At 49.9% G+C, this 22,875-nt stretch overlaps 1 protein-coding gene across 7 annotated transcripts in view; it reads left to right on the top strand.

Moving 5' to 3' along the window:
• Positions 1 to 2,072: 2,072 nt before the first annotated feature.
• Positions 2,073 to 22,875, top strand: part of CSNK1D (casein kinase 1 delta) — a 37,750-nt gene continuing 16,947 nt past the window's right edge. For 3 of the 7 annotated variants that reach the window (XM_027081109.1, XM_027081111.1, XM_027081112.1), the window contains exons 1-2: positions 2,073 to 2,511; positions 8,772 to 8,882. In XM_027081109.1, the coding sequence (XP_026936910.1) occupies positions 2,436 to 2,511; positions 8,772 to 8,882 (187 nt within the window). In that variant the 5' untranslated portion in view covers positions 2,073 to 2,435. Of the gene's footprint in view, positions 2,512 to 7,883; positions 7,994 to 8,771; positions 8,883 to 22,875 lie in introns of all 7 variants that reach the window. The other 4 variants (XM_027081107.1, XM_027081108.1, XM_027081110.1 and 1 more) reach the window with 4 other exon arrangements.

Genomic DNA, 22,875 nt, shown 5'->3' with positions numbered 1-22,875 from the left:
AGCCTGGCAGTTCTGCTTGGAAATGGCCTGGGCTAGGAGCTGGGAGTTCATCCATGTGAGTCATTCATGAAGCCAGTGTTTACTGAGTGCCTACTATGTGCCAGGCGCAGGCTGGGTGTAAGCTTGGAGTCAGTGTGAACCGGGATACTAATGAGGCCATTTCCAACAAAAAGAACACTCACCTATGTGGGAGCCTTCATGCCACATGCCAGCCTTCTGGCCGTGTTATTCCTGGTCCTAACACCATGCTCCAAGGGCAGGTCTAAGACATTGACTTTCACCTTCAAGGTCACACAAGAGCAGGGCTAGAGAGCAGAACACGAGCACAGAGAGGATTGCAATTCTGGAGAGTGTACAAGGCCCCCACTCCTGCGGCCAGAAGTGGGGAAGCAGCTGTCATAGTTACACCCTCTACAAGCCCTAGCCCTGCAAGGGTGCTTCACAAATGGGAAACTGAGGCACACACAAGGGATGACTATGTGATTATCCTGACCAATTCTGAGGAAAAAAAAAGAAGCAGGCAGAACCCTGGGACCTGGGGGTAGCCCAAAGAGTTGCAGCTTCTTTCTGAGAAAGGACATCGAGGCCCCAGTAGGGGACTGCTGACCAGCGATCAGCCCAGGGCAGCTAAGGAAGTCTCCAGTCCAGTATTTCCAGGGAGCTGGTGCCAAGCCCCTTTCTGTTTCCAGTCTCCACTCATGGCTTTCTCTTGTGGGGAAACTGGACACTTAGCATATTCTGCCAGCAAGGCTAGTTTTACTAGTTTGGCAAAAATCTTCCCAACACCCTAAGACTGAGAAACTAGGCTAACCACTGTGCATGGACATGGGGTGTTCCTAATTGCCCACCACTCATTAGCAGCTGATCACGGTTTGCCTTGCAGCCTCTCCTTCTGTCTTCACACTGCTATGTAACGCTCAGGAATTGATGCCCGCTCCCCCAAATTGACCTCCAACTATTTTCAAACAGGGGCTGCACTACTGAGGCTGAGTGGTGGAGAGGGAAGACTTGTGAATGGAGAGACCAGGCACTTTCCTTCTCTGCAACCAGGGAAGATGATCCTGAATGGCAGCCCTGGCAACCATCTCACCCACACCTCTATGTAACCCCTGTGCTCAGAGCAGTATGTTTGTTAGCTGTCCAAAAATATGTATTAACAGCCTGTTTTATGGTTCTTTCTTTTTGGCTGGGGTGGGAGATAGGCGTAGAGAAGCATCGACACGAAAGTCATTCCTTCTTGGTTCAGGCACCTCTCTGAAGACCCAACGCAGACTAGATGAAAACATTGATCCAGTCTCCAGGCAATGGAACTGGAGAGGCAGGCAATGCAGACCTCACCCTCTGAAACGTGGTAGTGTCACCCTCACCCTTCAGTCTGACACCAGGCCCTAGGACGGCTCTTCCTTCAGTCCTAGGCTTGAGAGCGCTGTAGGCCCGGGACTTAGCTCATAGGGTGGGAAGGGAACAGCACAGTGCAGGTCTCGGCCAGCCCAAGAGATCTGTGCACACTTGTGTCCCCTGTAGCCTGGCCTGTGTCACTTCCCACAGGCGCCGGTGCAGGGAGGGCGGGCTCCTCTTGGAGAGTCCCGAATGTGCGGGTCTGGGGCCTGGAGGGACAAGCTCTCTCTCCTCTCTCCCTCCAGCAAAGGGCACTGCCTGTGTGCTTGTCCCAGGCCTGTCGCGAGGAGACGCTGGCTTCCCAGACACCTGCGGGAACAAACGAAGACCCTGCGAGAGCACGTGGGTCCTGCATGCGGAAGGGGGCCAAGCAAGGGGCTATCGGCCCGGGACTGCTGCGGGGAACAGGGGGCAAGGAGAGAAGGAGGTCTGGCCTGGCCTGGACGTCCGAGGGTCGCGAGGATGAAAGAAAACGCTGGGTTGCGGGGCGGGGGCTGGGGGGCGGGGGCGGGGGCGGGGGCGGGGGCCCGGCCCCACCCGCCCCGCCCTGCCCTGCCCTGCTCGGCCCCGCCCCGCCCCGCCCCTCCCCAGCCTGTCTTTCGAGGCCCCGGCCCCGCCCTAGCCCCGCCCCTAGAGCTGTGAGGTCCCGCCGCCGGCCAGTTGCCGAAACCGCGGCCCCGCCCTACCGGGGGTTGCTAGGGGAAGTGACGTCACAGCGCGATGGCGGTGGCTCCTTCCGGCAGCTGAAGGGGGTTTAGGCCCGGGAGATCCGACTCCATCCGCGGCGGGGAGAGGGCAAGCGGGGTGGGCAGGGGCCGGAGCAGGGGCGGCGGCGCTCGGACTGTCCCATCCGTCCCGTATTGAGGCGTTGGGAGCGGCGGGGCGGCTGGAAAGCGATGGTGAAAGCGGGGCCGTGAGGGGGGCGGAGCCGGCAGCCGGACCCGCAGTAGCGGCAGCAGCGGCGCCGCCTCCCCGAGCTCAGACCCAGGAAGCGGCCGGGAGGGCAGGAGTGAACAGGTCGCGCCGCCGCCACCGCCATGGAGCTCAGAGTGGGGAACAGGTACCGGTTGGGCCGGAAGATCGGCAGCGGCTCCTTCGGAGACATCTATCTCGGTGAGGCGCCCTTCCCCGCGGATGGGCAGCCCCAAACCGGCGTCCCCCGGCCCCGGTTCCGCTCCGGCCCCCTCCCCGGCGACCCCGCCCCCGGCGGCCCCAACCCCAGCCCCCGCCCCGGGCATCCCCTCCGGCCAGTGGCGGTAAGCCTCGTCCCCGTCTGTTCGGGCCTCCCAGTTCCCCAGGCTGGAACTTGCGGCCTTTCCGACCCGCGCCCTCGAGGGCACCTGACCAACGTGCGCTCGCGGCCTTTGGGGAGCGGCCGGGAGCCTCGGTTAGGCCCTCGCTACCCGCTCGGCCCGGCCCTCGCTACCCGCTCGGCCCGCCCGCCTTGTGTCCGCTCCCGGTGTCCCTCCACGCAGACAAAGGGCCGTCGGCGAGTGCGGCCCCCGCGTCCTGCGCGCGTGCGGTGGGCACGAGTAGAGTCCGGGGCTGGCCGAGGCTTCTTCGGCGCTCCTCGTGACGATGCAGCCCCGGCTGACCAGCCCCTCTGGCCCGGGGTCTGGGCCGTGGACCGCAGGTGGCGCTCGGGGTCGCCTGGAGGCCAGTAGAGTGGTCGTTGAGAACATGTTGCGCATCCAAGTTCGGTACTAAGTACCTCGGCGTAAACGAGAATGACATTCAGGTGATTCGGGACAAAGTCAGCGCTAGGGTGTTGGGAGAATTAGAGGCAAATAAAGTGGTAAAGCTCTGCTCATGAGCTTGTCCTTTTGCTATGAAAACTCTCCAGGTACACTGGAAAAAAATGGGATTAGAATGTTCTGGATTGTTTCAGATTTACAGTGAAAGAATGCACGTGTGTGTTAAAAGGTTGGCTTGAGTCTTAAAGTTGGAAGTTTTAAAAATATAAGCGTTTCTCAGAGAAATTGTGTGTAAGTTACTCCTACCCCCGCATTTGGGGACATCCAGCCTGGCCCGCAATGCATGTGCAGAGGGACTGTCATTGTGCAAGTTTGGGGGTGAACATGCTCTGCTTGCGCAGCCCGCTCTGGTGTTTCTGTTTGGCTGGTGTACTTGTCAGGGAGGGTCAGGAATAGATTTGTATGTCAGTAATGCTTCTGGTTATGCTTTTCAGATGGTCCCAAGTGTGTGTGCTCACCGCCCCATCCTTGCCTCTTGTTACCTGGAGAGGATGCACGACCTCCTGGGCTAACAGCGTAAGAGGATTCCACACTTAGGGTAGTTCATAACTGCTTTTGGTACCCTTACCCTACACTGTAATCCTGTCACATCGGTATGTGCTTTACTGCCCTGCTGAGTAAAACACACTTTAGAGATACTTGCATTTTACTATTTAAATATTTATGTCCAGTAGTCAGCAGTTGCCTTCTCAGCAGTGTTTTGGGAGGCGAAGTGCTGGGTAAATGCAAGCTGTTTGCCTTATTTATAGAACAATAGATTTTGGCAAAAGTTTTAACTTAGGATCTAGGAGCTGTACTGAAAAACCAATCTATTACACAGATATGAAAAAGTAGATATTTTCAACATTTTTGTTCTCTGGTCTGAAACCTTGCCAGACAGTTTTCTGCTTTCCGAAGCTGCGTTCAGACAACCAAATCGTGGAACTTTGTCACCAAGTCATTCACAAAGAAGTTGAGAGTTTTGTGGGAGACCCTGAAAGCTTATTCACAACTGTGTCCTTTGGGCCTCACCTTGTGCTGGGCACACCAGTGGTGCTTGATCCAGCCAGGCACCGGCTGACCGGTCCCAGAGGGGTCTGTCCTCAGTTTCCTCCATCATGTTTATCCTAAAATGGATAGACTGTGGCTCTCGCGCCCTAGTTATGAGTACCCACATGGCCCACCCACTGGAGTACACGTAGAGTTACTTGTGTGGGGTTGGGTACAACTGATTTGGCTTTGACTCTTGGCCCAGGTGGTGGTCCCTTCAGGCTACATGCTACCCCACTGAGGAAATGTGAAGTGGTCTTGTTAGATTAAGATGTGACTGGAAAGGTGGGTCAGAGGAAGCTCACTATATACTGAAGTTAAGGGTCACAGATGACCGATCCAAAGACCATGGAATGGATTGAGTCTTCTGTACCATGTTTTTTTTCTATTTGTTAGGCAACTAGTCATTAGTTGAGGAATTCAGTCCTCATCTTAAAAATCGTTATGTTCTACGTATTCTAGTGTGACAGCAGTTAAAGTCGTTCCTACTACTGTCATTTTGCTATAGGTCAGAATGCTCTTAACTCCTCCTTCTTCACCTTCGTTTAAATGTGGGGTTTGGGGTCTTGGGTTTCCACCTGGGACTTTCTAGTGCTTTCAGACGTTTGAAGCCGGGGGTGGGGGGGGGAAGAGAGAGCTGTCCTTCAGCTTGCCGAGTACCTTATGGACCAAGAAGGCCCAGTGCTAGCCTCCCTTTCCAGCAGCCTGCTGTGCTGACATGAGCATGTGGCAGTGTGCCCTGCAGGTTATTCCAATCCTTCCCAAACAGCGTGAGCCCCCTGTTCTCATGGAGTTCTGTTCTTGTCCCATGTCTGTCTTCTATAGGTGGTGGCAGTACCTCGGACCCTCCTCCCTGCCCCCCATTCATGATTGGTAGAATGGTGGTTTTCTTCCTGCTAGCTGTTGGCATTTGTACTTGATCCTGTTGCTCTGTCAATTTATCAGAGGATGGCCTCATCTGTCCAGCTGTTACCCAGGTGGAGTGTGTGGTTTGGCTTCATCACATACACAAATGCTTTTGGGGATCTAAAGCTTAGTAACCTCTTCATATTTTTGATTTTCATGTTTTTCCCCTCGCTGACTTTCATTTCTCTTCAGTGGCACCTAGCAGGGTGTCTGGCACACAGTAGGGGTTCCAAAATGGTGGCTGGCTGGCCAGGAGAGGAAAGCAGTTGCCTGTATGCAACTTTCGTAGTCACGTGCCTGTGTCCTTTAGGGTGATGGCTTGAGTGTTCATAGATACCGCATCAGCTCTCAGTGGTTGCCCTGTGAGAGTGCCCTTTGCCCTACTGTTCAGAGGCCTCTCCCTATTTCTTTGTCGATAAAACAGTCATCAATGGGAGTTACCTTTTTGTCCCAGGACAGGGTCAATCTTGGAGTTAAGTTCATTTATCATCTGCCTTTGCTCAGCTTGAGGGGCATAATTTTGTTTTCCTAGGACCAGCATTAATCTGTGTCTAAACATAGACTAACATCTTCATCTAGTGAGGGGGAACTCCTGTCTGGCACTGGAGCTGCACAAAAGAGCTGAGGTTGTTGGGTGATAAAAGACCTCACTATAAACAGACACTGAGTAAACGTGATGTGCCACTTGGTTTTGACTTGCTCTGAATCTGGAACCCAGAGTTCAATAGTATCTTTCAGATTTTTGTTCCCCATCTAGAAGTACTTCTAAAAGTTACCTGTTGTGAAGGACCAGGTTTTGTAATTTCCATTCTGTGGCAGATCAGCACTTTTGTAAAATGTTAAAATGTTAAAATTTTAAAATGTTGCAGCAATGTCATGTTGCTATCAGAGCTCTGGGGTGCTTCCTCGCTGTCCTGTATTTGTCCCCTTGTGGACTGGTGGTAGTTTGAGGACAAGACTTGGAGCAGCACTGCCAGTAGAGCACAGGGGCTGCTGTCAGCCAGGGAGGTGGGACAGGACTGCAGGGCTACAGTGGTGGACCACCTCAGTTTTGCTCAGTGGTCTCTTACGTTTGGTTCCCATGGAATACCCAGAACTTGCAGTGCTGCTGTTTCACCCAGTGGTGAAGACCTCTCAGAGGAGGCAGCCTGCGTGTGTGCTGCCCTCAAGTCTGTTTGGTAGAGAACCCAGCCTCCCCTCTTTGAGTCATCAGACTCAGGGCAACCTTCACAACTGTGATGCTGTAGAGGGCTGTTTCTGTTTGCAGGTGTGATCCTGGGGGAGGCTGGCTCTGTTGCTGGTGTGATCCTGGGGGAGGCTGGCTCTGTTGCTGGTGTGATCCTGGGGGAGGCTGGCTCTGTTGCTGGTGTGATCCTGGGGGAGGTGGGCTCCGTTGCTGGTGTGATCTTAGGAGAAGTGGTCTGTGTTTCCAGGTGTGATCTTAGGGTAAGTTGGCTCTGTTGCTGGTGTCATCCTGGGGGAAGTGGGCTCCTTTGCTGGTGTGATCTTAGGGAAGGTTGGCTCTGTTGCTGGTGTGATCCTGGGGGAGGCTGGCTCCATCTGCTGGTGTGATCCGGGGTGGGGGGGGGGGAAGGCTGGAATTCATATTGTGTTCCAGAGTTGCCTGTGGTCATTTGTCCCCAAGACTGTCAGTATTGCAGGGTGACTCAGATGTTAGCTTTACCAGCCACAGTACAGTGGAACCAGAAGTGTCCTCAGCCTTCCTGAAGGTGCTAGTTCAGTAGGTAGCCTGTGTGGGCCCAGGCTGTGTTGTCACTGAGAACCTGCCTCCTGGCAAAGGTGACAGGGCTGACATAGTTGGAGGAGCAAGTGTGCTATCATCAGAGGCTTCTCTGCTCCTGCTTTGGGGTGGGGGGAGTTGCTGATGTAACTAGTAAGGTGAGTCATCTGTTCCTCATGGGCTGGTGAGTTCAGTTCAGAGTGCCAGGTCCTCACAGGAACTCAGAGTTCATTTTTCGTTTGCACAGTACGTTTTACAATGAAGTAATTTCTCTTGTAGCTAGATAGATTATCCTAGCCTCAGGGAGGAAGAACAAAATGTATTACCTGTCTTTCTTCTGAGTGCCCAGGAGTCTTTGTGGAATGGTAAATGGAGTTCTTAAATTTAGAATGGTCCCTGGCAGTGATCAGATTGTGGTTATTCCCATGGAACCCCAGCATTGGTGACCGGTTTTGGATCCAGGCCCGCTAGAAGCAGCCGCATCTCAAGCAGCTGTCTGAGCAGACTAGAGGAGAAAGTTTCTCTGTCCTTCTTGGGCAGTTACTGGGTTCATGAATATCAGCAGACAGCTCTCCTGCAGGTCATCATTGTTCTAATGCTTGCTGACCTTACTCTGCCTTTTATCCGGGAGTCTTAACGTTCTCTGTAACCAGTAACCCATTCATCCCACAACTCCCTCATGAAACAGACTGCTGGTCTCCCTGCTGAACTCAAATGGTGAGGGAATCTGAGTTGCCAGGGACTGGCAACATTGCTTTGCCCAGCAGGATGGGTCTGGGTTCTGCCTGGGCTGCTGGAGCCAGTGTTAATTCCTTCACGAATAACCATACTACTGGGAAGGATTAAAGTGCTTTATACTTAGAAGGAACTGGTGAGGAAAGCAGGGGGAGAGCTAGGTATGTGCTTTCTAAAGACTGCTTTTCCCATTCTCTCCAGTGAAAGCTTCTTGAGGGAGGGCTTGTAGCATAGCTTTGGGTCAGATTGGAACTCAGGAGCATTCGTGTGTGGAGCCTGGAGGGGTAGTGGTTGTCAACATTTGCAGGTCCATATTGTAGTAAAGAAGAGGACGGCATCTTGAGGTTAAAATTCTAATCTTTAATCACGATCTGGTGACCAGGAGGTGTGAGCAGATGTATTGCCGGTTTTAGCACAAAACTAGCAAAAGGTGAGTGACAAGCACACTTTGCATAGATGTGATTAGGGCTTTGAAAACAGAGCCCAGTCCTGTTTCAGTGTCCATAGGAGACGCACAGTATGTCCTGGTCCCTGGGAGGGGAGAGGTGTGCTGGGCCTCCCTGGGCCTGGCCTGGCCTGTGATGGCTGAGTGATGGCTCCTGCTGTGTCGTGGGAACCGAGTCCCCTTGAGAAGCGACCTGCTGTATGCGGCTTGGTACCTGGGCCACATGGACTGGGATGGGCTGAGGCCATGTGAGAGTTCAGTGGAAACCCAGCCACCTCTCTGGAGAGAGGCTCGCACACACCCAAGACCTGTCAAGGCAGCATGGAGAAATGGGGCCCACACGGAATGTGTTGCCCTGGGACTCCCCACGGTCTGGCTTTGGGTGGGTGAATACAGGGCTGACCAACAGGCTGGATGAGAAGGTTCAGACCAGATGGGGGTCCTGTGGAGAGAACTGCATACCCTGTCTCTCAGTCCCCTGGTGATCAGAGTAGAGCCATATGGAAGTAGGTGATGTAATACCAAATAAGACTTTTCTATACGTATCAAATATTCCTGTTTTAAAAAGTGAAAATAAGGATATTTTCCCACAGGGGTTTATCTACCACTGACAGCATCTTGTAGTAGAAAGTGGAGTGCATCCATCACCTGGTCCTCCTTGGAAGATTCAGATAGCACTCGTTGTTTCTCCAGCGTGTTGTAACATTGGGTGAGGTGGTAGACACCAGACGATTAACGTTTGTGATTTTCTTTCTTTGCCAAGGTACGGACATTGCTGCAGGAGAAGAAGTTGCCATCAAGCTTGAATGTGTCAAAACCAAACACCCTCAGCTCCATATTGAGAGCAAAATCTACAAAATGATGCAGGGAGGAGGTATGGTCTTTACCTGTTAAGAAAACCAAGGTGGCGTTTGATGAGGGAGAATGCAGATGTCATGAATCACAGTCTGGTTAATTAGGAAAAGGGGCAGAAGCGTTCATACCCTTGACCCCATCCTGTGGCTTCCTTCAGATACTGTCTGAGAGGCCTGTAGAGGGGCTCACTCGACAAAAAGAAACATTTTATGCTTTTTTGCATAAATATTCTCTTCCTTAGTTTCGTATTACGTACTGGTGTCTTTGAATGCAGACTTGTGTGAACGCTGACCTAGAGCTTGCTGCTGGTCCTCCTGTGCCGCCTTGGTCATGCCTGCAGCTTTGGGATGGTCCCTGCAGACTCTCCTGAGTGAGACCCCTTCTAGCTTAGTTACTGTCCCCATTCTGTGAAACCTCCCCTTGGGCCTGAGGGTACCTAATATCAGAGTGCCCATCCTGATTTCAGAGTCTACCTTTTAGAATTCTCTGGACTTTGAGATTGTTTGGCAGGAAGGGGTTTTATTGGGGGTCTCAGAGTCCTGAAGACACTGCAGCATTTTGAAGGGTGTGCCTGTGCTGCTCCCCAAGGAGCTCAGGAAGCCCAGGCACATCCCTGAACGTCTTGAGCTTTCTCTGGGGACGGGGCTTCGTGTGTGAAGAATAGCTGTGTTATTTCCTTTTGGATACCCTTTGAAGCAGAAACCCCCATGATACTTTCATAGTTGGGGGGGTGGGGTCGGGACGGCTCTTGGCACCTTGCCAAAAGGAAGCTTGTCTTCAGAGTCTGTGTTGGTCCTTTGGTCAGGTGGAAAGGGAGGACTGGTGATGTGATTTCTTGACGTCTTTGCTTCACAAAGCAGTTTAATCTGTGCTACTTACTACCAGAAACCAGCATATCTCAGCTGACGTAGCACAGGGTGTCTCTTTAGCAGCAGATATATCTTAAAGCAACACAAACAGTCCTATGAGACGACTGCAGAAGGGTGTGTCCAGTGCCGCTTGTCCTGGGCATTATGGGACCAGAACAGGCTGTGGGTTCTCAGATGGCACATAGGGAGGAAACTCCCTGGCCCCTCCTGTGCCCAGGGAGACGTTGGCAGAGGACCCTGCCAGTGTGTCTGTCCTCTGGCGGCCCTCAGCAGGCTTCTCAGGCATCAGGGATGGTCTACACAGCTTTTAAGGTGGTGATGAGTAGGAGGAGGTGACTTGGTTTGTGGCCTTCGTGGTGGGAGGAGCTTAGTGCTGGGGGTTGGATGAAACCTTCTGACTGAAAAGCTTGTGTGTTTGAGGAGCAGCATCTCAGAACTCAGAAGCTGGGCCCCCAGGGATGGAGGGAAGAAGAGCTGACACCCAGGGAGGAGCTGGTGTAGTAGATTGAGACTCAACAGAGGGGGACTTCCCTGGTGGTGCAGTGGTTAAGAATCCACCGGCCAATGCAGGGGACACAGGTTTGAGCCCTGGTCCAGGAAGATCCCACATGCCGTGGAGCAACTAAGCCTGAGCGCCACAACTACTGAGCCTGCGCTCTAGAGCCTGCAAGCTACAACTACTGAGCCCGTGTGCCACAACTACTGAAGCCCACGTGCCTAGAGCCCGTGCTCCGCAACAAGAGAAGCCACTGCAACGAGAAGCCTGAGCACTGCAACGAAGAGTAGTAGCCCCTGCTCGCTGCAACTAGAGAAAGCCTGCACGCAGCAACGAAGACCCAACGCAGCCAAAAAGAAATAAACGAATGAATAATTTTTTAAAAAGACTCAACAGAGGGAATTCCCTGGCAGCCCAGTGGTTAGGACTCTGTGCTTTCACTACCCGGGGCATGGGTTCAGTCCCTGGTCAGGGAACTAAGATCCTGCAAGCCCTGTGGCGCAGCCAAAAAAAAAAAAAAAAAACTCAACAGAAAGGAGTTTATTTGGTTTAGAACAAGGTCTCTCCTCAGGAGCATAGCTGTTTTTTGTGGACGCTGTCTTCTGCAGGAGGACAGGGAGCAGCATCCTAGGTGCCAGTAGCCCCCCGCCCCCAAGTTAAGGTGATCAGAAATGTCTCCAGACGCTGCTCGATGCCCCTGGGTGCACTGTCGCTTCCTGTTTTGACCCCCTGCTTTAGGACGTAAAGGATCACTTGCTCTCCTGGTCTTCCCATGCCCCTTCTCTAGGATCCTGGAAACCTACTGGGATTCCAGACATAGCTCTTCTCCTGTCTGGCCCTTCCCCACGCATAAGTCAGGTTTTACTCCTGTTTCAGATACACACTTGGTGAATACTATCAGGGTGTAAATTTCTGTTTTAGAAAACAGATTCTGTCCAGGAGAGCAGAGAGCAGCATCTTGCTACTGTTGTGTGAGTTCGTCCTAGCCAAGATAAAGCTGGGATGGCGGAGGAGATAGAGTTCGGCTCTGCCCAGAAACCTCACAGCTCTGCTGTTGACCAGCCTTCTACATCCATCTCATGTGGGTGCATCTCTGATCGTGGCTCTTTTTATGTTAAGTTCTGTGCTTCGTTGCAGGTGGTTGATATTGACGGCATCGTAGGAGAAAGCTCGAAGCCCAGGGCCTGCCTTGCCCTCTCTAACTCGTAGTACAGGGTTGCCCGGGATGCTGCCTCATGATGGTGGCCTTGCAGTGCTTGGCTAGAGACAGCTGCTGTGCTGGGTCACTCAGGTCCCCTAGGGGAGGGGTTAGCATTAAAATCAAAAACATGTTTTGGGGGTGGATGAAATGGGTGAAGGGGTTCAGTTGTATGGTGACATTTGATAACCAGACTTATTGTGGTGATCACCTTTTATTAGTGTATACAAAGATTGAATTGTGTTGTACACTTGAAACTAATATGTTATATACCAATTTTACCTGAATAAAAACAAAAACAAACACGCTAGTGTCAGGTATTGTTAAGAGCGTTTTTAAACATGCGGGCACGTTCTCCGCCACACAGTCATGTGCAGTGGGTATCATCAGCCTCGTGTAACAAATGAGGAAACTGAGGCTGTGTCCAAAGGACAGAGATCTGAACTTGAGCATTGTAGGTCCCAGGCCACTCCTGCACAGCGGCCCTCCATGGCGGTCAGGGATCAAGAACGTGCCCCAGGGCTTCCCTGGTGGAACAGTGTTTAAGAATCTGCCTGCCAATGCAGGGGACACAGGTTTGAGCCCTGGTCTGGGAAGATCCCACGTGCCGCGGAGCAACTAAGCCCGTGCACCACAAATACTGAGCCTGCGCTCCACAGCCCGTGAGCCACAGCTCCTGAAGCCCGGGTGCCTAGAGCCTGTACTCTGCAACAAGAGAAGCCACCGCAATGAGAAGGCCGCACAGCAACAAAGACCCAATGTAGCCAAAAATAAATTAATTAAATTAATTAATTAATTAAAAATACCTTTAAAAAAAGAAGAAGAAGAAAGTGCCCCAGGTCTAGTTGGAGCAATAGGTAAAAAACCTGAAATAGAAATAATTTTAAGTTAATTACGTTAGTGAAGGATATGGGTGGACACCAAGTTTTTATCAAAACAGAGTGGCCTGCCAGGCAGAACCTAGAGGCTAAGGCTGAGGCTGTGCTTCCCAATCCTAATAACCCCACAAAGTGTCTTTAGACCATGTCCTCCTTCGGGAAACTCCACAAGTGGAGAACCTTTGTTTAGTTCACAGCTGCTTCTGGTCAAGGTTCATGGCAGGTGTGGGACAGGAGTGTGGGCCCTTTGTATCAGAGAATCCAGGCCAGGGGTGAGGGTAGGAGCTCTGTGCTGAGGGTGGGTGGATGCCGCCAGCAGTGTGGCTGTGGGGCCACCAGTGAGTAGAAACAGGCAGCTTCACCCGAGTTCACTCTCTCTCATCTCATGTGCCTGTCCAGTTCCCGCAGTGTATTTCAGACAATCACGCTCTTTTTGCTATGAAATGTTTTACGGTACTTAAGAACATATGTAGCTCGTGGCTATCAAGAATACTAAAGTGAACCCCCAGAACTCCCACCTTCTTGAAAGAGGGAGCAGGACGGCCCTTGGCACCTGTGTGCCCACCCCAGGGCACCCTCTCTGCAGCTGCCCAAAGCCTGTCTCCGCATGCCCTTGCCTAGTTTGTTTTTATTTTTTTAATATTTATTTATTATTTGGTTGCACCGAGTTTCAGTTGCGGCAGGTGGGATCTTTGTTGCAGTATGCGAGATCTTTTAGTTTCGGTGCATGAGGTCTTTAGTTGTGGTGTGTGGGATCTAGTTCCCTGACCAGGGATCAGACCCCGGCCCCCTGCATTGGGAACGCAGAATCTTAGCCACTGGACCACCAGGGAAGTCCCGCCTGGTTTGTTTTTAAAGTTTTGATTCCTCGTCATCCTGCAAGAAATTGGTTTTTAAAAATCTAATGACAGGGCTTCCCTGGTAGCACAGTGGTTGAGAGTCTGCCTGCTGATGCAGGGGACACGGGTTCGTGCCCCGGTCTGGGAAGATCCCACATGCCACGGAGCGGCTGGGCCCATGAGCCGTGGCCACTGGGCCTGTGCGTCCGGAGCCTGTGCTCCGCGATGGGAGAGGCCACAACAGTGAGAGGCCTGTGTACCGCAAAAAAAAAAATCTAATGACATTGTCCAGAAACATTTGGCCATTGTATTTACAATTGTTTTAAGGTTGAATTGCCAGACACTTCATGAAAAATTGTATTTGTGTTAATACTGAGTCCCCATATTTATATTGAAACTTCCCGCAAATCAAATGGAAAGCATTTAGCTAGCGCTCTCCCTCATTTTTCACCCCCAAGCATATGTTTTGGTATCTTTGGACTCGATGAGGGAAAAAGTATCAAGTGTTCAGAGCTGCATATAAGAGTCCAAGTGACCCATTTCCCATATTAAGGGCATGTGGGCAGGGGCAGCTGGGTGTCCCTGGCATGACTGGTCGCCTGGGCACAGGGCAGCACTCTGGTGGCTGTGTGTCTGACCTACAGCCTCGCATGTCCTTCCCCAGCCCCAGGAGCAGTACTCTGGCGGCACAGGTGCATTTTTAGCTTCCTGGTCTCACTGCATCAGATGTCTGAGGTTACAGAGCAGCAGTCTGTGCACAGGCGGCAGGATTGTTCTTGTGAATGGCTTTTGAGCTGATTTCTGCCTAGGGCCTCAGCACTTAGTTTACAGACAGTCTGCTTAGGATGAAGCAGGCTACACAGCATCCTCCTCTTCTGGCCAGAGAACTGAGAATAGGAGCACCCTGCTTCTATTGTGTCTTATCTTAGGGTGATGAGGTGTGTTGGCGTTGCCAGTGAGAAGGAAGGTGCTGCCAGTGAAACAGACCATCAGAGCAGACGAGTGGCAAGTCCACGCCCCGTGTCGTGCCAGTTCATACGCTTTTGAATATGAGTAATACAGTCTTGCCGTGTGTGTTTACGACTTTCTTTTTTGATCCACTGTGTTCCTGAGGTTCTTCCATGTTTGACACAGTTGTGGTTTGATGGGTTTCGTTGTTGTTTATAGACTCTTGTGTCTCCATAAACAGTCCTCCCTGTGTTGAGGAGCCCTGGCCGGCTTCTAGTGTTTTGCTCTTCAGGATGGTGCCTCAGTGACTCCCTCACCACGTCTGGTGCAAAGCCTGTTAGTAGAATTGCATTCCGTAAAGCAGGCAGGTGCTCGGCCTGCGGGGTGGCACCCGGGCCACAGGGATGTGTTCCCAGGTGGTATGGCATGTTTACCTTCCTGCCTGAACAGCCTCGGAGCTCCTGTTGGATCCACACCATCTTCAGCCTCGCCATTACCATTTCTCTCCAGTGTGTCATGGGGTGTCTCAGCTAGCACAGAAGAGAGAAATTTTAAAGAATTTTAAAATTTAAAGGTTGGAGAAGGAAGAAATAAAACTTATTTGTGCATGATTTAACTTCCTACATAGGAAACCCACAAGACAAGTTAGAGCATTGAGCCAGATAGCTTAAGATCAAAGGGTAAAATCAGTTCCTTTCATTACACCGATAACGGTCAGTTAGGAAATGTAATTCTTTTTTCCCCTCAGTATGAGTAAGTCTTTATTCATTGCATTTGACAGGGAAAAGGGAGGGAAAGGGCCAACATGTGTGACAGGACTTGGCGAGTGGGAAAGGAAGTGCTGGCATGGCAGAGTCAGCCACTGAGTCTTCGTTCTCCAGGCCCCAGGGCTTAGTCTCCTGTAGTTCAGGAGCAAGGGGAGGGGAACAGGAGAGGACAGACTCCTCCTTCCTCGTAAATTCAACATTTCAAACAAAGCTTTGGTGTCTAGCCGTGAGCATGGAGTTATATTTCTGTTTCCTGTTAAACAATCATGTGGCCACTTTGACAGAAATTTCTTGGGCTTGCACAGAAGCTCCTGAGTGACTTCGGAGATACATTCATCTTCCCCTGCTTGGTCTCCCAACCTCACTTTCTACATAGAAGGGCCCCCTTGCTTTTCTTTACCCAAAGATTTTTTTTTAATACTTACTTTATTTATTTATTCGGCTGCTCTGGGTCTTTGTTGTGGCACGTGGGATCCTCATTGCCGCATGCGGGATCTTTTAGTTGCGGCGTGTGGAATCTTTTAGTTGTGGTATGCAGGATCTAGTTCCCTAACCAGGGATAGAGCCCGGGTCCCCTGCATTGGAAGTGCGGATTCTTAACCACTGGACCACGAGGGAAGTCCCTACCCTGGGATTTGAGATTAAAGTAGGTTTGATCCATCCAATTACAGCAGTGTGTTTGTCGTGAATCATGTCAAGGAACAGTCTTGACTTGGAGTTGGGAACAAGGGATGGAGTGTTTCTAGCTGCTTCAGCACTTTTGCACAAATCATTTAAGAGTTGTAGAGACACCACACAAACTAAATGTACAGGTGTGTGGGCTTCTGGGGGGTTGGGGGTGGAGGAGGGAGTAGAGTAGGAGTCAAGTTTTAGGACAAAAGATTTGGTCTGAAATGGGGGAAGGGGGCACAAAAGAAAGGATGGCTCAGGACCCCTATTTTGAGTGGGGCCCTCCCCAAGTTTATGTTTCAGATCCTTTGCCTGGTGCACAACCTTTTGTCTGACTGTTCTTTGAATACAGTAGGAAGTTTGTAAACAGTGAAACCCCAGAAGAACATGGAAAAAGACCAACACATTATATTTACACCAACTAGGCTACCTAGCGTTCATTTTCAGATCAATGGCTCATGAAGTCCTATGAAGCCTCCAGTAACTAGAAGGGCAGCAGCTGGGGTGACAGAACCCGGCATCAGACATACGTCCCCCCAACCCGTGTGCTCTAGTGCGTCCACCCCATTCCAACAACACGAGTCCCATCCTGTGAACTGAGCCCTTTGTCCTTCAGCTGCTGCAACACTGACCGTTGCTACTGCGGGCAGGATGCTGGCACCAGGCACTAGAGAGAAGCCCTTGCCTGTGGTCTCGAGAAGCTGGGGCAAGAAACCCCCTGTTAAAGCTTAAGGATTTTGGTCTTTGCTTCATCTGGCCAGCTGGCAGCTTGGGGTGGGTGCAGAGGTACCCTTTGAACCCTTTTCTTATGGCTACACAGGAACCCTAATGAAGGATCAGGGAAATGAAGCAAGTCTATGCCTGGGGTTGGAGATCCGGCACTGGAATCCCTCACCCAGCCGTGCCTTCCTCTTGGCCCCGGCACCTGGGTCTGCCTGTCCTGACCTGTCCACAGCATGTTTCCTGTTCAGGCTGATTTCCAGCCTTCCAGTAGGAGGAGGTCAAGTCATGGGGCAGCAGTTAAAACCTTGTCTCCTGTGGAACATTGAAGGTGGAGGGGTTCAAGAGGACACACACACAAGCCACCTCTGATCAGGAAAAGTGAGGTGGTTCAGTAGGCTCTGCCCTCCAAAACATTGTTCTCCTTGGTAACAGAACATCAAAAGATACTCCTGTGCAGTCCTGGAGCCACTGCCTTCTGCCTAGGATTGCTCAAGGGCTTGAGAGTGCACTTCCTGAGACTAAAACACACAGAACGTTTCTATCAAGGAGAAAGTTAAAATGCAGAAGATGGGTCACTTGCACCTTGGGGATGGAACCCCAAGGAGCAGTAAACAAGTGGTGCTGGCTGCAGGGGGGAGGGGGCTGGGTAGCAGGTCTGCAGCTGTCGCCAGCCACCCCTTTGCCTGTGCTCTCAGCCTGGCGTCCTGTCCCAAGAGTGGGTCAGGAGGAGGGGAAGCCCTGCCTCAGCCCTGAGAGACTCTCCCAGAGAGCAGTGGTTTGTGCTTTGGTCTTGTGCTCAGTCTTCTCACTCTGACACAGGAAGTGTTATTATTACATAGCCTTTAAAAGGAAAACACTTCCCTATCCCGGCCACTTTCAAAAGCTGGAAATTTGGGGGTGGAGACCGATAAGTAAGCAGGTTCTGGAGGGATTTCCCCCATGCCCTCGAGCACTTGCACGGAGCATGGTTGGGGTTCCTCTGTCTCACCCCTCCCCCTGCCAAGAGGGAAGTGGGTGGATGCCGTGATAGGGGTGGCAGTGCCCCTACCCACCCTTTCCCTGCTTTTGCCACTGTGTTCCTCAAATCTTGGGATCGCGAAAAGCGCCACCCACTGTGGCTCAATTCTGCCCTCTGGTGCTTCTCACTCCCCACACAGAACACCCACCATGACTGGTAACTGGAGAGACTCCAGGCCCTTGGGGGACTTCTGAAAGGTCAACTCCACTGCGTCTCCCTCCTTCAAGCTCTGGAAGCCCTCTGTGTGCAGCTGACTCTGGGGCTCAAAGACATCCACTTGTAGGCCAAGTGTGACCCCAGTGGTCGTGGATAGGAAGCTGAACCAGGTGCATGGTGACCCACTTTGAGGTGCCAGTACCGCACAGCAGCTCTGCTGGCTCCTTGGGACAGCTGCCTGCAAGCAGCTCTTGGACACAGAGCCCACAGTAGCGGAGCCCAGATCCCTGGTCAGGTGGCTGCTGGCCCCAGAGGAGTCTAGAAGCCAAAGTTTCATTCTTAAAGTACTGTAAGTATAGAGGAATAAATCCTAAGCCAGGTGTGACCTGCATGCAGAAAATTTTTAAACTTCATTGGAGAACGCTGATGAGGACTCAAGCAAGTGGAGATATTCTGTTCATGGAGAGGAAGACTCGGCAAGATGTCTCCCAGAGCTGCTCAGGGGATTCCAGTCAGAGTCCAGCAGGGCTCTCCTCCCAGGGACAGGCTGATGGATCCGCAGAGCAGCGAAGGGCCAGGTTGACTGAGGTGCAAATGCCACACTCACAGAAAGCGCTAGTGACGACCCAGCACCCAATTGGGTGCTGGGCTTCTAGTATCACTCCCCACCGAGAGGAGCCCAGATTCCAGGGCGAGGCAGGAAGAAGGAAGGCGAATCTGGAGCATGTGGGCTGAAAGGAAAGAAGTGCTCGGACACTGACGGGCATGAGTCCACAGGACACGGGAGAGAGCTTGAAGTGGCATCTGTTGCCCCAATTTGGGACAGTTGAAGCCTCAAAATGAACAACGGATTATAGCACGTGGAGGAAACTCTCACCATTTCTGTTCAATATAGTATTGGAAGTCCTAGCCACGGTAGTTGGACAAGAAAAAGAAATAAAAGATATCCAGATTGATAGGGAAGAGGTAAAATTGTCATTATGTGCAGATGACATGATACTACATACATATATATGTATATATATATAAAACTCTATATATGGACTCCACACAAAGACTGCTAGAAATGATAACGAATTCAGAAAGGTAGCAGGATCTAAGAGTAGCATACAGAAATCTGTTGCATTTCTTTACACCAACAATGAAATATCAGAAAGGGAAGGTAAAAAGACAACCCCTTTTAAAATTACATCAAAAAGTATAAAATACTTAGGAATAAACCTAACCAAGGAGGGTGAAAGACTTATATGCTGAGAACTGTAAAACGTTGATAAAGGAAATTGAAGATGATTTAAAGAAATGGAAAGATATACCATGCTCTTGGATTGGAAGAATGAATATCATTAAAATGGCCATACTACCCAAAGCAATCTACAGAGTGAATGTGGTCCCTATCAAATTACCCATGACATTTTTCACAGAACTAGAACAAATAATCCTTAAATTTACATAACACATGGAGGAGGGGAGGAGAATTCTTGAGTCCACAATGACACACACACACACACATTAAGCTTCACAGAGAGGCAGAAGGAACAATCAGAAATGGAAAGTCACCACTTTGTGGGCACTTATTATTGATTGGTTTAGACGGTAATCAAAGGTGGATGCAAACGTACAACTTAAGTATTGACACTACCCTCAAAGCTTCATCCACAGATTACTTATTAATAACAAAGACGGGAATTCCCCGGCGGCCTAGTTGTTAGGACTGCTCTTTCACTGCTGAGGGCCCAGGTTCAATCCCAGGTTGGGGAACTGAGATCCCACGTGTGCCGCATTGCGGCCAAAAAAACCTTACAATAACAGAGAAAAGTACCTTTTGGTGGAGAAATCTGGCAGATTTCCATCTGACAGGTGATCAGAACCAGCAATCAGGCAAATCAAATTTAGGACAGTTCAAAATTGACCTGAACTCTTCAAATATGTCTCTGTGATGAAAGATTGAAAAACTGTTCTAGACTTAAACATGGTGGTGCATGGTCCTAGATTGTACCCTGGGCAGGGGGACTAGCCTGAAGGACGTTACTGGACATGCAGTTGGGGAAATGTGAGTGTGGACTGTGTCCATCTTTGGAGTGTCACGTGTGGTCACCTGCAGTGTTGTGCCACCCACACTCCGGACACAAGGACCCTCGTGGCCACAGAACTCTGACTTCAGAGGAAGAGGTGTTACAGTCAGCGTGGGGGGCCTTGTGAACACGCGGTGCTGAGGTCTCTGGGAGTCCTACCTCCCCTCACCCCAAACTCCACTTTCAGGTGGATCAGGTGACTTCAGTGTGAAGAGGAAGACTAAAACATTTTGATTTGTTTAAATCAGCGTTATTGAGGTGAATCAAACTGCATGTGTTTTGAGTGTGTGATTTGAGAAGTTTTGCCTGTGTCCTCTCATGAAACCATTGCCATAATCAAGGCGGCGAACACATCCATCGCCCTTCAAGTTTGTTGGGTCCTTTTGTGGTTCCTCTACCCCCGCCCTCTGTCATCTGCTTCTGTCGCTATAGGTTAGTTTGCATTTCCCAAAGTTTCCTGTGCAGGGAGTAGTACTGTGTGTTCTTTTTCTGAGATTTTGTGTGTGTATCAATGGCTACTCCTTTTTATTGCTGAGAAGTACTCCCTTGTGTGGGTAGTTTCTTTGTCCCTGCACCTGTTCATTTGGGTTGGTTCCAGGTTTCAGGTACTCCACACAAAGCTGCTATGAACTTTTGTGTAGATATTCGTATGGACGTTCATTTGTTTCTCTCCTGAGTAAGTGACTTGGAGTGGAATGGCTGAACCAAAAGTAAGCGAATGTTTTTCCTCTTTAAGAAACTGCCAGACTGCTTGTACTTAGTTCCCACCAGCAGCATACAAGGGCTTTGGTGGTTTGAGTCTTTCAAATAACTTGTTTGTTTTATCTAAGTTATTGAATGTATTGGCATAAAGCTGTTTATAACATTTCCCTACTAGACTTCTAATATTTGTAGAATCCAGTGATGTTACCTCTCATTCTTTTTTTTTTTTTTCCCTGGCCGCGCCATGCGGCTTGTGGGATCTTAGTTCCCCTGACCAGCGATCGAACCTGGGCCCTCGGCAGTGAAAGCTCAGAGTCCTAACCACTGGACCGCCAGGGAATTCCCTCTCATTCTTGATGTTGGTAATTTGTGCCTTCTCTATTTTTTCCCTGATCAGTCTGATTAGAGATTTATCAACAATCTTCTCAGAGAAACAGCTTTGGTCTCTGTCATTTTCTCTGTTGTTTCTCTGTTTTCTGTTTCATTAGTTTCTGCTGTGATCTTTTATTTCACTTCTGTTTGCTTAGGGTTTAATTAAGTATTTTCTTAAGGTGGAAGCTGAGATCATTGATCTGTTTTCTGTAGTATAGACATTTCGCGGCTATAAATTTTCCCCCTACCATAGCAGCATCTCAAATCCTGACAAGTTTTCATTTTCATGTAGTTCAGATGCTGATTCCCCTTTTGATTTCTTCCTTGATCCATGGGTTATTTTGAACTGTATTATTTAGCTTCCAGATATTTGGGGATTTTACAGAGAGCTGTTGTTTATTTCTAATTGAATTCCACTGTCTTCTGAGAACATACACTGTATAACTTGAATCCTTTTTAGCTTTATTGTTTTATGTCAAGAATGTGGTTTGTCTTGATAAATGCCCCTTGCGTACCTGAGAAAAAAAGTGTGATCTACTGAGAGGGATGATTGACATCTCTAGTAAGATTGTGGATTTGTCACTGTCTCTTTGCAGTATTGCCTCATGTATTTTGAAGCTCTCTTGTTAGCTGCGTGAATGTTTAGAATAATGTTTTCTTGATCAGTCAATGCCTTTATCGCTGTGAGATGACTGGTAATATCCCTGGAAGTATTCCTCTACACATTCTACTGTGTCTGATGCTGACATAGCCCTTCTGCTCTCTTATCTGATGTTGGTGTGATACACTGTCCTCCTTGTGACCTAGTTGTATCTGAAGGGTGTTTGGTGTGGGCAGGGCAGTATAGCTGGTCCTTTCTTTTCTGTCTAATCTGAGAAAGTGTGCCTTACCTGCGGTGTTTACATTCAGTGTGATTAATGACAGGATTGGGTTTGCTGTTAGTTTTTGTCTCATCTGGTCTTTGTTTCATTTCCCTCCTTTTTTACCTTATTTTGGATTAATCAAGTATTTTTTACATTTCTTAATGATTTTTCTTGTGATGATCTCCTTTGTTGAATTCTGTCGCTATCTCTCTGTTGTTACTTTAGTGGTTGGGTTAGGGTCTGTCATCTCTTTAGCAGGATGCAGAGGAACCTGACCTTGTGGGCTTCCACCTGCCCACCTGCCTGCGTGATGGTGTCATGTGTTTATATTTACATGTTGTAAGTATTGCAGTGCGTTGTTATTTTTGTTTAAGCAGTCATATCTTTTAAATTTAAATAATTTTTTATGTACTTATGTTGTTATTTTCATTGCTTTTCATTCCTTTTTCTTATTGGTTTTTTTTTTTTTTTTTTTTTTTTTTTGCGGTACGCAGGCCTCTCACTGTTGTGGCCTCCCCCGTTGCGGAGCACAGGCTCCGGATGCGCAGGCTCAGCGGCCATGGCTCACGGGCCCAGCCGCTCCGTGGCATGTGGGATCCTCCCGGACCGGGGCACGAACCCGTGTCCCCTGCATCAGCAGGCAGACTCTTAACCACTGCGCCACCAGGGAAGCCCCTTCATTCCTTTTTGTAGGCCCAGACTTCCATGTGGCATCATTTGCCTCCTGCCTGAAGGACATCCTTTTACATATGTCACAGTGCTGGTGATTGATTCGTCACACTTTTTGTATCTGAAAATGTCTTCATTTTGTCTCTGCTGAGGTGTTTTTCGGCAGATTGCCAGTTCTTTTCTCAGCACTTGGAAGATGTTCCTCCACTGTGCTCTAACGTGTCTTTTTTCTCTGGCTGCTTTCAAGGTGTTCGTGTTATCACTAGTGAGCGATTTGACTGTCAGCTATGTCAATGTTGTGCTCTTTATGGTACTTATGCTTGGGGCCTGTTGAGTTTCCTGAATCTGTGGGTCGTTTTTCTCAGCTCTTTCTTTCAGTGTGTCCTCTGTCCCCCTCCTCCCCTCTCTCCTCCAGTTACAGACGGCGGGTACCTTGATGTTGTCCCACAGCTCTGAAGCTCGTGTTGGCTTTTCCAGTAGTTTCTACTGCTGTGCCTTCAAGTTCACGAGTTTTTTCTCCTACAGTGTCTGGTCTGCTGTTAATCACACACCCAGTGTAGTTTTCCTCTTAGACTTTGTAGTTTTCATCTTTGAAAGTTAAATTTGGGTCTTTTCTTTTCTTTTTTTTGGCTGCACCACGCGGCATGTGGAATTTTAGTTCTCCGACCAGGGATCAAACCCACACCCCCTGCATTGGAAGCGTGGAGTGTTAACCACTGGACAGCCAGGGAAGTCCCTAGATTTGGGTCTTTTTTTTTTTTTTTTTTTTTTTT

This window comes from Aethalodelphis obliquidens, unplaced genomic scaffold (genome assembly GCF_003676395.1).
Source record: "Aethalodelphis obliquidens isolate GAN/ISIS:26980383/991018 unplaced genomic scaffold, ASM367639v1 scaffold44, whole genome shotgun sequence".
In the NCBI taxonomy this organism is placed as follows: Eukaryota; Metazoa; Chordata; class Mammalia; order Artiodactyla; family Delphinidae; genus Aethalodelphis; species Aethalodelphis obliquidens.
The sequence above is the reverse complement of the archived record's forward strand: the minus strand, read 5'-3'. Positions and strand labels throughout refer to the sequence as shown.